Source organism: Jaculus jaculus, chromosome 1 (assembly GCF_020740685.1).
Source record: "Jaculus jaculus isolate mJacJac1 chromosome 1, mJacJac1.mat.Y.cur, whole genome shotgun sequence".
NCBI lineage: Eukaryota > Metazoa > Chordata > Mammalia > Rodentia > Dipodidae > Jaculus > Jaculus jaculus.
Window position 1 is genome coordinate 247,588,618 of NC_059102.1, and position 14,976 is coordinate 247,603,593.

The following is a 14,976-nucleotide window of genomic DNA, read 5'->3' on the forward strand; positions in this document are numbered from 1 at the left end:
AAAGCACTTGCCTACAAAGCCAGAGGACTATAGTTCTATTCCCCTGGACCCACGTAATCCAGATGCACAAGGTGGCGCATGTGTCTGGAGTTTGTTTGCAGTGTCTGGAAGCCCTGGCACACCCTTCTCTTTCTCTCTCTCCTCTCTCCCCTCTCCCTCCCCATCTCTTTATTTCTCAAATAAATAAACAAAAACTGAATTTACTCCAAGATTGCTTATTTGCAAATATAAACATAAGTATAACAAGAAACTCAGAGGCCAATACTGGAGTATAAAGGGATTTGGAGTGAGAAAAGGTATAGACAGATGTTTGTTTCCTCCTCTGTACTCTATGTGGGCTTATGGGTAGGGTGAGTAATGCCAGGCTCTTGTGCAATGGTCTGAGCCCATGCCCACTCACAGTAGTGTACAACGTGATGATAACTACAGATGCTTGCTGACTGACTCACTAGCTAAACCAACTCTGAGAACACTTTGGGAATCACTGTCTTCCCGGCTACAGTTGAGAGAAAGGAGTTTGCTATTTACAAGGCTGGGCGTTTGGGCATGGCCCAGGTTTGGGCAGAGCATGTGTCAAGCAGTATAGATAGGGTGATAAACAATGTGCCAATTGTGAGTCCAAGGAACTTATACTGCCCTTTGCCTGCACTCCTCAACTCTTACTCAAGTTTCATAACCAAGGAAAGGTGCCCTCCTCCAGGAAGCCTTCCCTAGACAACTCCCTGTTCTAAACTGGTAAACTGGTCCAACAGGCCTTTAGACATTCCTCTATCAAAGTACTTACCACACTGCCATTTAAAAAATTTCCTTTTTGCTTTTCATTTCTTTACTTATTTATTAATTTTATGGGGGGGGTGGAGGATATGGGCAGGCCAGAGCCTCTAGCCACTACAAGCATCACTTGTGTAATTGGCTTTACATAGGTACTGGGGAATCAAACCTGAGTCCTTAAGCTTTGCAGGTAAGTGCCTTAACTGCTGAGCCATCTTGGTTTTTCTTTCTTTCTTTCTTTTTTTTTTTTTGAGGTAGGGTCTCACTCTAGCCCAGGCTGACCTGGAATTCACTATGTAGTCTCAGGGTGGCCTTGAACTCACTGTGATCCTCCTACCTTTGCCTCCCAAGTGCTGGGATTAAAGGCATGCGCCACCACGCCCGGCTTTTTTTTTTTGTTTGTTTGTTTGTTTTGAGGTAGGGTATTGCTGTAACCCGGGCTGACCTGGAATTCATTATGTAGTCTCAGGGTGGCCTTGAAGTCACAGAGATCCTGATCTCCTACCTCTCTGTCTCCTGAGTGCTGGTGTGTGCCATTACATTTAGCTGCTGCTGTTTCTCCTCCTCCTCCTCCTCCTTCTCTCTCTCTCTCTCTCTCTCTCTCTTTTGCTGGGCATGGTGGCACATGCCTTTATGAGAGAGGGAATTGTTGTGCTAGGGCCTCCAGCCACTGCAACTGAACTCTAGGCATGTGTGTCCCGTGTGCGCAAGCTCATGCATGAACTTGTGCATCTGGCTTTTGTGGGATCTGGAGAGCTAAACATGGGTCCTTAGGCTTCACAGGCAAGTACCTTAACTGTTAAACCATCTCCCAGCTCTCCTCTTTTTGTGACAGTTTCACTACAGTGTAACCTTGGTTGGTCTGGAACTCTTTATCTAGGCCAGGTTGGTTTTGAGCTTGCCACGCAGCTGAGACTGGCCTTGAAGTACTAATTCTTCTGCCTCCACCTCTGCAGTGCTGGGATCACAGGCCTGGACCACCATAGCTGGTTTTTTTTTCCTCTTTATCTTTTCTTTTTCTCTCTGTGTGCCTGTCATATGCACATGTATGTGTCCTTGCAGTGTATGTGATATGGGTGGGGTGTGTGCATGTATATGTGCCTGCAGTGGCCTGAATGTAACCTCTGCTATCTCATAGCCCACTCCATCACTCTTCTACCCTTTCTTTAAAAAAAAAAAAAAAAACTATTTGAGAGGGAGAATGAGAGGCAAATGTGGGGGAGAGAATGGGCATGTCAAGGACTCTAGCCACTGCAAACGAACTCCAGATGCATGTGTCACCTTGTGCATCTGGCTTGTGTAGGTCCTGGGAAATTGAGCCTGGGTCCTTTGGCTTTGTAGGCAAGTGCCTTAACTACTAAACCATCTCTCCAGTTCCCCTTTTTTAATGTTTTGAGGTAGGATCTCTCTTTAGCCCAGGCTGACCTGGAATTCACTAGGTAGTCTCAGGCTGTTCTTGAACTCACAATGATCTCCCTAGCTCTGCCTTCAGAGGGATAGGATTAAAGGCATGTACCATCACACCCAGCATCCACCCTTTCTTGTTTGAACCAGTCTTTCATTGTTTCTGGAGCATGCCAACCTACAGTTCCCACCCTTCCTGGAGTGATTTTCTGAGGCCTACTCCTGGTCAGAAGAGTCACTATGGACTGGATTGTAAACTCTTGACAGTTTTTATTTCATTCCCTCCCACTGCCTTGCACCAGCTGACTGTGCATTTGGGTCTCTAAACTGATTCAAGCTATAACCCTTTCCCTGGTGGTCATATATATGATAAAAAGCTCTCCCCAGGGGAGTGAGGGAAGGCAGGGACAGGCAGGGTCCTGTGTGTCCTACCAGGTCCACAAATGGGAAGTTCTCTCTATGTCCTGAAGCTGATGAGACCAAGCGTGGGCACAGGCCTGACAACATAGGACGGAAAGAAGCGGCCATTAGCACTAATGAGGCAGGCGGCCTGAAAGCTTTTTACTCTGAAGCTGTTTGCCCACCCAGAGAACAGTCTGTTTTGCACCCTTGGTTTCCAGGAACCATAAGCAGGAAGGGGCTTGAGGACAGGAGTAGAGGTGGGGGTTTTGGAGAAGCCTAGAGAGAAGGGGGAGGGAGGCAGGGCCAGGGATGCAGTCAAGAGAGACTGGTTTTAGCCAGAAGGGCTTCTCTCTACCTGTCTCCAAAGAAACATGGGGTCTGGTTCTTTACTACACCCACAATCACTCACCCCCTTTGATGCCCTTGACCAAAGTTCCTGGAAGCGGAGGAAACAACATGCCATGTAGGGGCTGAGTGAACATTTTCGGGTCTAGAAATTAAATTATGCTTTCAGGGCTATCTACTTTGTTATTGCTAATGGCTCCAACCGGACCCACCCACGAGGTCCTGGTCCTATGGAAATGTTGGGGTCTGGACACTCTATCTTGTTCCTAAGGTTTAATTAGTCATTGGAGGTCTTACGCTAAATTGTAGATGGGTACTCCTCTAATAGAGTACTCCAAGGCTCTGGTTCCAGGGAGGAAGCTTGAACTGTGCCCTCCTTTTCCAGAGAGGGCCCCTCATGTCCTGGCTGCAGGAAACAATCACGTGTGGGTCCTTTATTAGACCCTGACATATAAGCTGAAGGCAGTTGCGACCAGAAACTCTCTAGGCAAGGACCAGCAAGCAGAGGTAAGTGCTCAGGCTGGGCAGGGACTCTTCACTTTCTGGGGACATCTCTCTGGCTACCTGAAAAATATTCCAAGGAATGAGGAGAGACTGAATCCGGGGTTTTCCTGCTGAGCCAGGCCATGCTGACTACAATGCTGCTGAGTTGTGCCCTGCTGCTGGCACTGCCTGCCACACAGGGGGCCCAGATGAGCTTGGCCTCCCTGGAGGGCATCAGAAGGCCTGGCCAGACCCTGTTTCCGGAGTTCACAGGTCAGTTTGGGTTGGGGTCGGGGCGTGGACACTCTCTGGCCACAACCCTACCTGCCTGGGTAGTGTAAGTCCTCCTTCCCTCTTCTCCATCCCAGCCTTGGGAGGTGGGTACTTCCTGTATGGCAGGGTACTGCCCTCACATCCTCTGATCCAGGCTTAGGTCTGCATGTTCCGAAGAGGACGACTGCAGACCAAGCAGAAGAAGCTCTGCTGCAGAAGGCAGAGGCTCTGGCCGAGGTAACTCCTCAGGGAAAGGGTTAAGGCAGCAGATAGGGGCCAATCGGGTACCATCCTCTCTCTCCACCTCGGGACAGACACCATCCCTCCCTACACTCCATTGACATCCTGCTGTGATTGGGGCTGGGGAGGTCCCCGAATCTGCTGTTCAGAGGCTTGTGTCCACGTACGTTCTTTCTTCCCTTCTACCACAGGTGCTAGACCCGCAGAACCGTGAGTCTCGCTCCCCGCGTCGCTGCGTACGGCTGCACGAGTCCTGCCTGGGACAGCAGGTGCCGTGCTGCGACCCCTGCGCCACCTGCTACTGCCGCTTTTTCAACGCCTTCTGCTACTGCCGCAAGCTGGGCACCGCCGCGAACCCCTGTAGTCGTACCTAACCAGCGGATGTAGAGCAGGGGCAGGGGGACACGAATAAAGGATGGGACCTATCAAAAAGCTGTGTTTATTTCAAATGTGGTCGTCTAGTGGAGGTGGGGGTGGTGTCGGGGCTCAGGGCAGGGGATGGAAGTTGTCAATCTAGGAAACTACACACACACACCTGGGTCCGGGCTCCCCCATCATCTCAGCCACATATACGTGCACTTTTAGGGCACCGGGCATCTGTGGGAGAAGCACCAGAGTCTTGCGCAACACCGTTGAGGAAAGCGGTGCACCTTTGACACCAGGCTAATTAACCTGCAGCAAGGGTCGCCCCTCACCTGGCCTCAGTTCCCATGTGGCGGTAGGAAGCAGCGTAGAATTTTTCCAAGAATAAGAAGCACCTCACTTTTACCCAGTTCGCCCTTAACCAATGCCAAGTGTACCTAAACCCGGGAAAGCTAGCGCCCAGGCACTTCCCGAATCCGGCTGCTACTTGCGCCACCACGTGGTTGTCCTCAGACCTGACACGGCTCTCTGGAGACTACAGCCCGCCTTCGCTCAGTACGCAGGCGCGAGAGGGCGGCCCCCTCCACCCAATTTACGCACTTGCGTAACACTTGCACTCTCAACCACGCGGAAGTTGGCCGCCGCTCGGGGTCCCGCCCCGCCGTGGTCACGTGAGGCGCTTGCGCATCACCTGACGCACTTGACAGCCTGCTGCGGGCGCCGCGTCAGCTGATCTGGGAGTCGCGTTGTGTGCGGGCTGTCCGGTCCCGCCGCAGCCATGTCGTTCTTTCCGGAGCTTTACTTTAATGTGGACAATGGCTACTTGGAGGGATTGGTTCGCGGCCTGAAGGCCGGGGTGCTCAGCCAGGCGGACTACCTTAACCTGGTGCAGTGTGAGACGCTCGAGGGTGAGCCGCGGGTTCGGGCTGACTGAGGGGCCTTGGAAGGCCAAGAACGGAGGCGTCTGTGGCCCGGGAAGCCGGTAGCAGGGGGTCCGAGAGGTCGGGGCTCTCCGGGAACTCGTGAGCTGATGGCGGGCGGCCCGGGCGGGAAGGAGATTTACCTGTAGTTGAGGCTGCGCGCGGGGCCCAGGCTTTCGGAACCGCGTTGTTTTTGCTGCTTTTGCTCGTCAGGCGGTTTGGGAGGACGCGGATGCGAGGTGTGCGGCATAGCAGCCTCTTTACCCTGACCTAACCAGGGAGCGGTCTTGTGGCCATACTTAGGGAAGTGTAAAAGCCCTGTCCCCTCCCCCATGGTCTTTGGAATCATTGGGTCTTGGTGCTTGTCTATGGGTTTGAGCCTTCCTCAGGAATTGCTGGGCCAGTTTAGCCAGGACTCCCTCCCAAATGAACCTCTGGCTGGGCAGTGTCCCCTAAAGAAAGTATTTAGGAAAGCGAAGGGTGGCTCTGGAAATTTCGTATTCGTACCCAAGTTCATGTGCAAATATTTGGCCAAAACTTTCTTCCCTTTAGCGAGAGGAGATGTCTGTTGGGACACGTTTTCTTACATAAGAGTTATGAGAGGGCTGAAGAGATGGCTCAGCGGTTAACATGCTTGCCTGCAAAGCCTAATGACCCGGGTTCAAACCCCACGTAAAGCCAGATGGCACAGAGGGGCGCATGCATTTGGAGTTCCTTTGCAGCGGCTAGAGGCTCTGGCGCGCCCATTCTTTCTCCTCCCAAATAAATAAAAATATCTAAAGTAAAGAAGAAAAAAAAAAGAGTTACAAGAAGCTGAATTCCCATTCTCTGAACATAGATCTAAAGTGACATTGAGGGCTGGGAATGTAGCTCAATGGTAGAGCACTTCCCTAGTGTGTACAAGGCTCTGACTTCATTCCCCAGTACTCCATGAAGAAAGTATAAAAATAACAAGGCGTATACTCCTTGGAGCTCTCAACTAATGCATAAAGAGATTGACTTCCTCAGGTCCTGCTGCAACAGATGTACTGAGTTAGAAGTGTTCCTAATTCCAGGTCCTTGAATCAGATGAGCAGGGTTGGGATGAGAGTTCCTATCTCTCATCTTCCAAGGGCTACCTTTAAATATTTATAGCTGAAGGTGGGATGATTCACATAGTACTGATTAAGAAACTTGGAAAAAAAGGGGGGGGGTGCTGGAGAGATGGCTTACTGGTTAAGGTCCTTGCCTGTGAAACCTAAGGACCCAGGTTCAGTCCCCTAGAACCTATGTAAAGCCAAATACATTTGAAGTTTGCAGTGGCTAAAGGCCCTGGCATGCCCATTCTTCTCCCTCTAATAAATAAATAAACAAAAATTTTTAAAAACTTTAAGGTTAATTTGAGCTCATCCAGTTGTTTATTTTAGAAAACTGGATCTGTCAACTGAAATGCTGTTATACCAGAACCAGGTGTGATGGCACACTTGGGAGGCAGAGGTTGGAGGAGCACGGTGAGTTAGAGGCTAGCCTGGGACTGCAGAGTGAGTGCCAGAAAATACTGTTAAAACATAAACTTATTGAAATTAAAGTGCAATAATTATAGATTTTTATGATTTTAATATTAATCTATACAAAAATTTGTTTCCTTCCTTATGTGAGTGAAAGTTGAAAGAGAGAGAGAGAGAAAACACTGTGGGTCCTGGGGTGTAGGAGCCATCCAGCAAGCTGATACTGAACTCACTGTGGGAAGAGGAGAAACTGAGACTGCCTAGGGCAGGGCCCAGCACCTATTTGGTACTTAATGTCAGTTCTGTGGGCTGACTGGGAATTGTAGACTTTTCTTTTCTTTCTTTTTTCTCGAGGTAGGGTCTCACTCTATCCCAGGCTGACCTGGAATTCACTATGTAGTCTCAGGGTGGCCTCCAACTCATGGCGATCCTCCTACCTTTGCCTCCTGAGTGCTGGGATTAAAGGCGTGCGCCACCATGCCCAGCTTTCTTTTCTTTAATATATTTTATTTATTTATTTGAGAGAGAAAGACAGGGAGGGGGGCGGGAGGGGGTGGGGAGAGAATAGGTGAGCCAGGGCCTCTGGCCACTGCAAACAAACTCCAGATGCTTGCGCCCCCTTGTGTATCTGGCTTGCCTGGGTCATGAAGAATTGAACTGGGATCCTTTGGCCTTGTAGGCAAATGCCTTAACCGCTAAGCCATTTCTCCAGCCCTCTTTTTGATTTTTCTAGGTAGGGTCTTGCTATAGCTCAGGCTGATCTGGACTAGTTCACTATGTAGTTTCAGGATGTCCTTGTTCTAATGGCAGTCCTCCTACCTCAGCCTCCCAAGAGTGTGGGAATTAAAGGCATGTGCCTTCATCCCCAGGTAGTTTATTCTTTGAGGAAGCTATTCATTTGCTTAATTCTTCTGGCTTTCCATACTCCTGTTACTGCTTACTCTCCTGGAGAAGTTCTAGGAGGATAGGGTTCCCATCTTTCCAGCAGGCCCTTCCATCTTTGTTTTTAGCATACTAGGCTGTTCTTCTTGCATAACAGCTCAGCACATGGGCCCCCTTGTGGCATCATCCAGATTTTTATTAGAGTGGCATTCGGGGATCCTTTGCTCTTTTACACAGACTTTCACCTAGCACAGACATGATGAGACTAAAGTCAAGCAAATCTGGGTTTGAATCTCAGCCTGTCAATTATTGGATTACCTTAGACAGGTTACTTAACACCTATAGGTGTAGAATTCTTCATCTGGCAAATAAGCAGCATCTGTCTCATAAAGCTTATGAGATTTTACACAAAGCTATGTTGTGTAAAAAACTGCCCATCACCAAGGACCCAGTAAATGCTAAAGACAAAGAAGCATTCAGTAAATGTTGGCTCATGTTGTTTTGCTATTTCACCTCCTGTTCCTCTGCTTCTCCCTTCCCTCATGAAGCACGACCCCAGTATCACCTCATTTTGGGGGGAGACAATAGTGTAGTCAGCTAACCAGTTAAACATTGAACCACAAACATGTCCTCATCTTTTTTTGGTGCCGGGATTTGAACCCAGGGCTTTGCAGATGTTTGGCACTCTACCACTGAGTTGTGCCTCCAACCCTCTTTTTACTTAATAAAATATATATATTTTGCTGGGTGTGGTGGCACATACCTTTAATTCCAGCACTCAGGAAGCTGAGATAGGATCACTGAGTTTGAGGCCAACCTGAGACTTAATTCCACATTAGCCTGGGCTAGAGCAAGACCCTACCTCATAAAAGAAAAAAGCCAGGTGTGGTGGTTCATGCCTTTAATCCCAGCACTAACTAGGAGGCAAGTAGAAGGATTGCCATGAGTTCGGGACCACCCTGAGACTACATAGTGAATTCTAGGCCAGCCTGGGCTAAACAAGACCCTACCTGGAAAAACCAAAAAAAAATTTTGTAGGTATGCGGAGGGGGACATACTTGTGCCAGACATGCCACTATGCATTTGGCTTTATATAGATAGTTCTCAGGAATTGAACCTGGGTCGATTAGGCTTTGCAAGCAAGTACCTTTACTTGCTGAACCATTTTTTCAGCCTTCTTTATACTTTTTATTTATTTTATTTTTTAAAATATTTTTTGTTGTTTATTTTTATTTATATATTTGAAAGTGATCGACAGCGAAAGAGGCAGATAGAAAGAGAGAGAATGGGTGCACCAGAGCTTCCAGCCACTGCAAATGAACTCCAGATGCGTGCAACCCCTTGTGCATCTGGCTACGTGGGTCCTGGGAAATCGAGCCTCGACCTGGGGTCCTTAGGCTTTACAGGCAAGTGCTTAACCACTAAGCCATCTCTCCAGCCCTATTTATTTTATTTTGGGGGTTCACTGTATAGTCTCAGGCTGGTCTTGAACTCATGGTGATCCTCCTACCTCAGCCTCCCAAGTGCTGGGATTAAAGGCACATGCCACCATGCCTGGCCTTTGCTTTTTGTTATTATTATTATTATTATCATTATTATTATTATTATTATTAATTTGTCTGTTTGCTTTTTAGAGGTAGAGTCTCACTGTAGCCCAGGCTGACCTGGAACTCACTATGTAGTCTCAGAGTGGCCTTGAATTCACAGTGATCCTCCTACATTTGCCCCCTAAGTGCTAGGATTAAAGGCGTGTGCCACTACGCCCAGCTACTTTTTATTTATTTTTGTTTTGTTTTAATATTATTTATTTACTTATTTGAGAGAGACAGAGAGAGGGAGAATGGGTCCAGGGCCTCAGCCACTGCAAATGAACTCCAGACACATGGGCCTTCTTGTGCATCTGGTTTACATGGGTACTGGGGAATCGAACCAGGGTCCTTTGGCTTTTCAGGTAAGTGCCTTAACTGCTGAGCCATCTTCTTGAGATGGGGTCTCACTCTGGCCCAGGCTGACCTGGAATTAACTATGTAGTCTCAGGGTGGCCTTGAACTCACAGTGATCCTCCTACCTCTGCCTCCTGAGTGCTAGGATTAAAGGTATGTGCCACCACGCCTGGCCTTTTTTAAAAAAATATTTTTATATATTTATTTGAGAGAGAGAGAGAATGGGTGCACCAGGGCCTCCAGACACTGCAAATGAACTCCAGATGTGGGTGTTACCTTGTGCATCTGGCTTACGTGGGTCCTGGGAAATCAAACGGAGGTCCTTTGGCCTTGCAGGTAAATGCCTTAACTGCTAAGCCATCTCTTCAGCCTGTCCTTTACTTTTTATTTGGAGACAGGATCTCACCAAGTAGTGCTGGCACACCTGTACTCTGTAGCACAGGCTGGTTTTGATCTCATGATCCTTCTGCCTTAGTCTCTGAAGTACCTGGAACTTTTGTTTTGTTTTGGTGGTGGTGTATTTCTCCCCCCCTCCCAGGTAGGCTCCTCAAACATGGTGATCCTCCTATCTCGGCCTGCCAAGTGCTGGGATTAAGGGTGTATCCCACCATGCCTGGCTCTTTTTTTTTTTTTTTTGGTTTTTCGAGGTAGGGTCTCACTCTAGTTCAGGCTGACCTGGAATTTACTATGTAATCTCAGGGTGGCCTCGAACTCACAGTGATCCTCCTACCTCTGCCTCCTGAGTGCTGGGATTAAAGGCGTGCGCCATCACACCTGGCTCTTTTTTTTTTTGAGATAGGGTCTCAATCTGTGGCCCAGGCTGGTCTTGAATTTGTAGCAATAATCTTGCCTCAGCCTCCTGAATTTTGAATTAGATGCATGAGCCATTAGGCCCAGCTTCCACCTCTTCATAGAAACTGGCCATGGGGAAATGTCTCCTCCACTCAGTCACAACTCCTGTGGCAGCACTACTTTTCTAGAAGTTTCTTGACAGACTTTGGGATCCTTGAGACTGTGTGTGCTGGAAATGTTCAGGACTTTGAGGGCCGAGAATAACCAGAAACAGGAAGGAGTGACCAGACAGTCTATTTGTGTTCTGTAGAAAGGCTTTCCTTGCTTTTCTAAAGGTGATACCAGAGGCCTGGCCTCAAGGCTGCTATTGCTGGGTATTTTTGTCTCTCCATCTCTAAGAGAAAAGGGGAGAGAGAACAGGAAGTGGGAAGACCAAGGAAAACCTGTGGTTGTAGTTACCTTCACACCAAACCCAAAGCAGCTGATGGGAGTGGGGGTTCTTTTGGCTCACAGGGAAAGCTTCATGGTGTTAGGAAGAAAGCATTGCATGAACAGAGGGTGGACTTAACTTCTTGCCATAGCAGGTGAAAAATAGCAAGAGAACTGGCATGGTGGCACATTGCCTTTAATCCCAGCACTTGGGAGGCAGAAGCAGGAGGATCACCATGAGTTCGAGGTCACCCTGAGATTACATAGTGAATTCTAGGTCAGCCTGGGCTAGAGTGAGACCCTACTTTGAACCCTCCCCCCCAAAAAAAAATATAGCAAGAGAGTGAGTTGAGCTCTAGCAAAGTGGAGCTGGGCTATACATACCCCAAAGCCCAATGCTAGCAAAGCTCCACCTCCCAAACTGCCAACAGCTGGGGACAAGCATTCAGAATATGAGTTCATTGGGGGACATCTGATTCAAACCACCAACCTGTGAGCCCTGCTGAGGTATTTAGGTATGTGCTTGGGAGATAAAGATTCCAAGTGTTGGGTAGATCCCAGAAAGCATTATGTAGACAGTGTTTATTTGCTCTGCAAGACAGGGCAAATGAAAGTGATTGTGAGGAGCAAGCTTCAAATTGCAGTATTCAGGAAGTGAAGATAGGAGAATTATGAGGTTGAGACCAGTCTAGGATATATAGTGAAACCTCGTCTGAAATGCCAAAAGTAAAACAAAAAGCTGGGCATGGTGGTTGGTGCATTCCTTTAATCCCAGTTTGGGGCCACCCTGAGATTGCGTAGTGAATTCCAGGTTAGCCTGGGCTAGAGGGAGACCCTAACTTGAAAAACAAGAAAACAAAACAAAACAAAAAAGATGGGGCAGTTATAGCATCTTAATCTTCCTCCCTGGGTTCTGACATGTTCCCCACTGATTGACCTCTTCTGTAAGTACTCCCTCTTAGCATCTCCAATGCTAGTTTGCCCTCTATCATGGCCTTGCTTGTCTTTCTGTACTCAGAAGTAGAAGACAGACTCTTTAGAAACCATGCCTTTTTATTTTTTCAAATTTTTATTTATTTATGAGAGAGAGAGAGAGAGAGAATGGGTGCCTCAGGGCCTCTAGCCACTGCAGATGAACTCGAGACACATGTGCCACCACATGCATCTGGTTTATGTGGGATCTGGGGAGCCCGACCATGCCTTTTTAAATTTATTTTAAATATTATTTTAAATTTATTTTATTCATTCATTTTCAAGAAGAGAGAGAGGGGGAGGGGAAGAATATATGAGAATGGGCATGCTAGGGCCTCCAGCCACTGCAAATGAACTCCAGATGTATGTGACACCTTGTACATCTGGCTTATGTGGTACTGGGAAGTGGAACTGTGGTCTTCAGGCTTTTCAGGCAAGCACCTTAACTGCTAAGCCAGGCCTCCTTTTGATGAACTGAGAGAAAGAGATGAGTGGTCATAAAAATGTTTTGGGGGGCCATGGTTTGAGGTAGGGTTCTCTCTCTAGCCCAGGCTGACCTGGAACTCACTCTGTAGTGAGTTCTCACAATGATCCTCCTACCTCAGCCTCTAAATGCTGGGATTAAAGGTGTGCACCACTACACTCAGATTGTTTTATTATATATACTCCAGGGCCTCCTGCCACTGCAAACAGAACTCCAGATATATGTACCACTTCATGCGTCTGGTCTTACATGGGTACTGGGGAATTGAATCCAGGCCTTCAGGCTTTGCAAGCAAGTGCCTTTGCAAGCAAGTGCCATCTCTCCAGCCCTGCAAAAACTCTTTATAGCTTTATATATAGATTTTTCTGGTTGTATCGTATACCTTGTGAGGCTGAATCCTGTGCTAGGAACTTGGTGTGGGGACAGTGGGTCAGAGATGTATCAATAGAAATCACATACTAGCCAGGCATGGTGAGGCACACACCTTTAATTCCAGCACTCTGGAAGCAGAGGTAGGAGGATTGCCTTGAGTTTGAGGCCAGCCTGAGACTACAGAGTGAATTCCAGTTCAACTTGAGCTAGAGGGAGACCCTACCTCTAAAAACCAAGGTATGGTCAAGGTAGGGTCTCCCTCTAGCTCAGGCTGATCTGGGATTCACTCTAGTCTCAGGGTGGCCTTGAACTCACGGTGATCCTCCTACCTCTGCCTCCCATCGCCTGGCTCCTTACTTTTTTTAAAAAATATTTTATTTATTAGCAAGCAGAGGGTGAGAAAGAAGAAGACAGAGAATGGGCACACAAGGGCCTGTATTCACTGCAAATGAACTCCAGATATGTGTACCAGTTTGTGCATCTGGCTTTATGTGGATACTGGTAAATCGAACCCAGGCCATTAGGCTTTGCAGGGAAATGCCTTAACCTCTGAGCATCTAATCTAGCCCTTCACTTACTGTTTAGTTTTTGGGGGAGGGAGTGGGAGCAGGGTCTCATCTAGCTGTGGCTGGCTGCAAACTTGAAATGTAGCCAGGGCTGGCCTTGAATTTCTTTTTCCTTTTTTCAAGGTATGGTCTCACTCTGGCCTAGGCTGACCTGGAATTCACTATTGTAGTCTCAGGGTGGCATGTAATACACAGCAATCCTCCTACCTCTGTCTCCCAAGTGCTGGGATTAAAGGCGTGGGCCACCACGCTCGGCTTGAATTTCTTTTTCAAAAAATATTTTTAAAATATTTATTTTTAGTTATTTGTTTGAGAGAGAGAGAGGGAGGGAGGGGAGAGGAGGAGAGGGAGAGAAGGAAATAGGCAGCTAGAGAGAGGGAGAGAATGGGTGCACCAGGGCCTCTGTAAAGGAACTCCAGATGCATGACCCCTTTGGGTCCTGGGGAATCAAGCCTGGGTCCTTTGGCTTTGCAGTTAAGTGCCTTAATCTTCAGCCCTGGCCTTGAATTTTTGATGCTCTTGCCTGCACTTTCAAGTGCTGAGATTACAGGCATGCACTACCAAGCCTGACTTCATTCTCTGTTCTTTTCCCAGATACTGCATAGAGGCCACCATTTACTCAATGATGTTGTCTTAGCTTCATAGTCTGGGGATAGATAGCCACAGGGCAAGAGAAGACATTAAGAGATTAGTGTAGTTTAGTGGTTACTAATAGGTACTTGCTACCTTATGGCTTGTGGCCATGAGTGAAGTATGTAATCTCTTGGTCCAGACTTTCATCATATGTAAAATGATGGTAATGTTAGCACCTATCTCATAGGGTGGTTATGACAGTTAACCAAGGTAATCCACACACAGTCCTGTATTAGTTGGTTTTCTGTTTCTAGTAATACAGTACAGTAAACTGGGTGAGTTATATGGAGAGGAAGTTAATTTTGGTCCCTGGTTCTGGAGGTGTGAGGTTGAGGGCCATATCCAGTGATAGCATGCTTTTTTTTTTTTAATTAGAAAGGATTTCTTTAGTGTTTATAACATTTTGATAGAATGATACAAAAAAGTTGGTCACTGCCATCTGAAAAGAGAAGATTCTCTACCAAAAGTGAGAGTAGCATTAGTATAAGGGTCTAAACATTAAGAGAAGTGCTTACTGAGCAGTTTGATAAGCATAGTATATGCATTTAGCCAGACAGCAGCAGACGTTATACCCTTACGGCTCATGACTACCCCTGTTTTAAGTTTTTAGTATCAGGGATGTATTCCCTCCCATGGAGCAGGCCTCCAGTCCAATTAGAGTGCCGGCAGTTGGTTTCCACAATGACATACATGCCACTATTGCACCCATTGGCTCATTTGGCCTGCCTGGCCAAATATAAGGCTTGCATTGTCCACTGTGGAGTTTCTTCACTTGTGATTTCCCTTTCTTCCATTGAACTTCATGCAGAATGGCTTCTTCCAGCTTTCTGTCAGCTGGTCTACATGGAGGAGGTTATCAGCTCAGTTCCAGCAGGATTTCTCAGTGGTCTTGCAGCCCAAGTATGTAGAGTCTTCAGTAACAGAGAGATCAACTCTTGAAAGATTGCAAAAGCCAGAGGAAATACTTTTTTTCCTGAGTTCAGAGAATGGGAGAGTAGGATTACAGAACTTGTATTTTCAAAGATACCTGCAATTGGAAATGCACTAGTGGTAGAGAACATGCTAGAGGAGGAAGAGCAGTCTGTAGGTTCTCTCTTCTCTTTTATCTTTTCCCTCCCTCCCTGCTCTCTTTCTTTCTTCTTGAGGTAGGGTCTCACTGTAGTCTAGGCTGACCTGGAACTCACCCTGTAGTTTCAGTGTGGCCTTGAACTCACA

General features: G+C 47.4%; 2 protein-coding genes across 2 annotated transcripts in view; both read left to right on the plus strand.

Annotated features, from left to right (window-relative positions):
• The first annotated feature begins 3,310 nt into the window (after nucleotides 1–3,310).
• On the plus strand, nucleotides 3,311–4,350 carry LOC101607945 (agouti related neuropeptide). The gene is made up of 4 exons (XM_004661695.2): nucleotides 3,311–3,429; nucleotides 3,546–3,678; nucleotides 3,833–3,915; nucleotides 4,110–4,350. Exons 2-4 carry the CDS (start codon nucleotides 3,549–3,551, stop codon nucleotides 4,290–4,292), a joined length of 396 nt encoding a protein of 131 aa, XP_004661752.1. The 5' UTR covers nucleotides 3,311–3,429; nucleotides 3,546–3,548; the 3' UTR covers nucleotides 4,293–4,350.
• Nucleotides 4,351–4,976: 626 nt separating this feature from the next.
• Atp6v0d1 (ATPase H+ transporting V0 subunit d1) overlaps nucleotides 4,977–14,976 on the plus strand; it is a 64,330-nt gene continuing 54,330 nt past the window's right edge. The window contains exon 1 of the mRNA XM_004661696.3: nucleotides 4,977–5,189. Within this exon, the coding sequence (XP_004661753.1) occupies nucleotides 5,060–5,189 (130 nt within the window). The 5' untranslated portion in view covers nucleotides 4,977–5,059. The remainder of the gene's footprint in view (nucleotides 5,190–14,976) is intronic.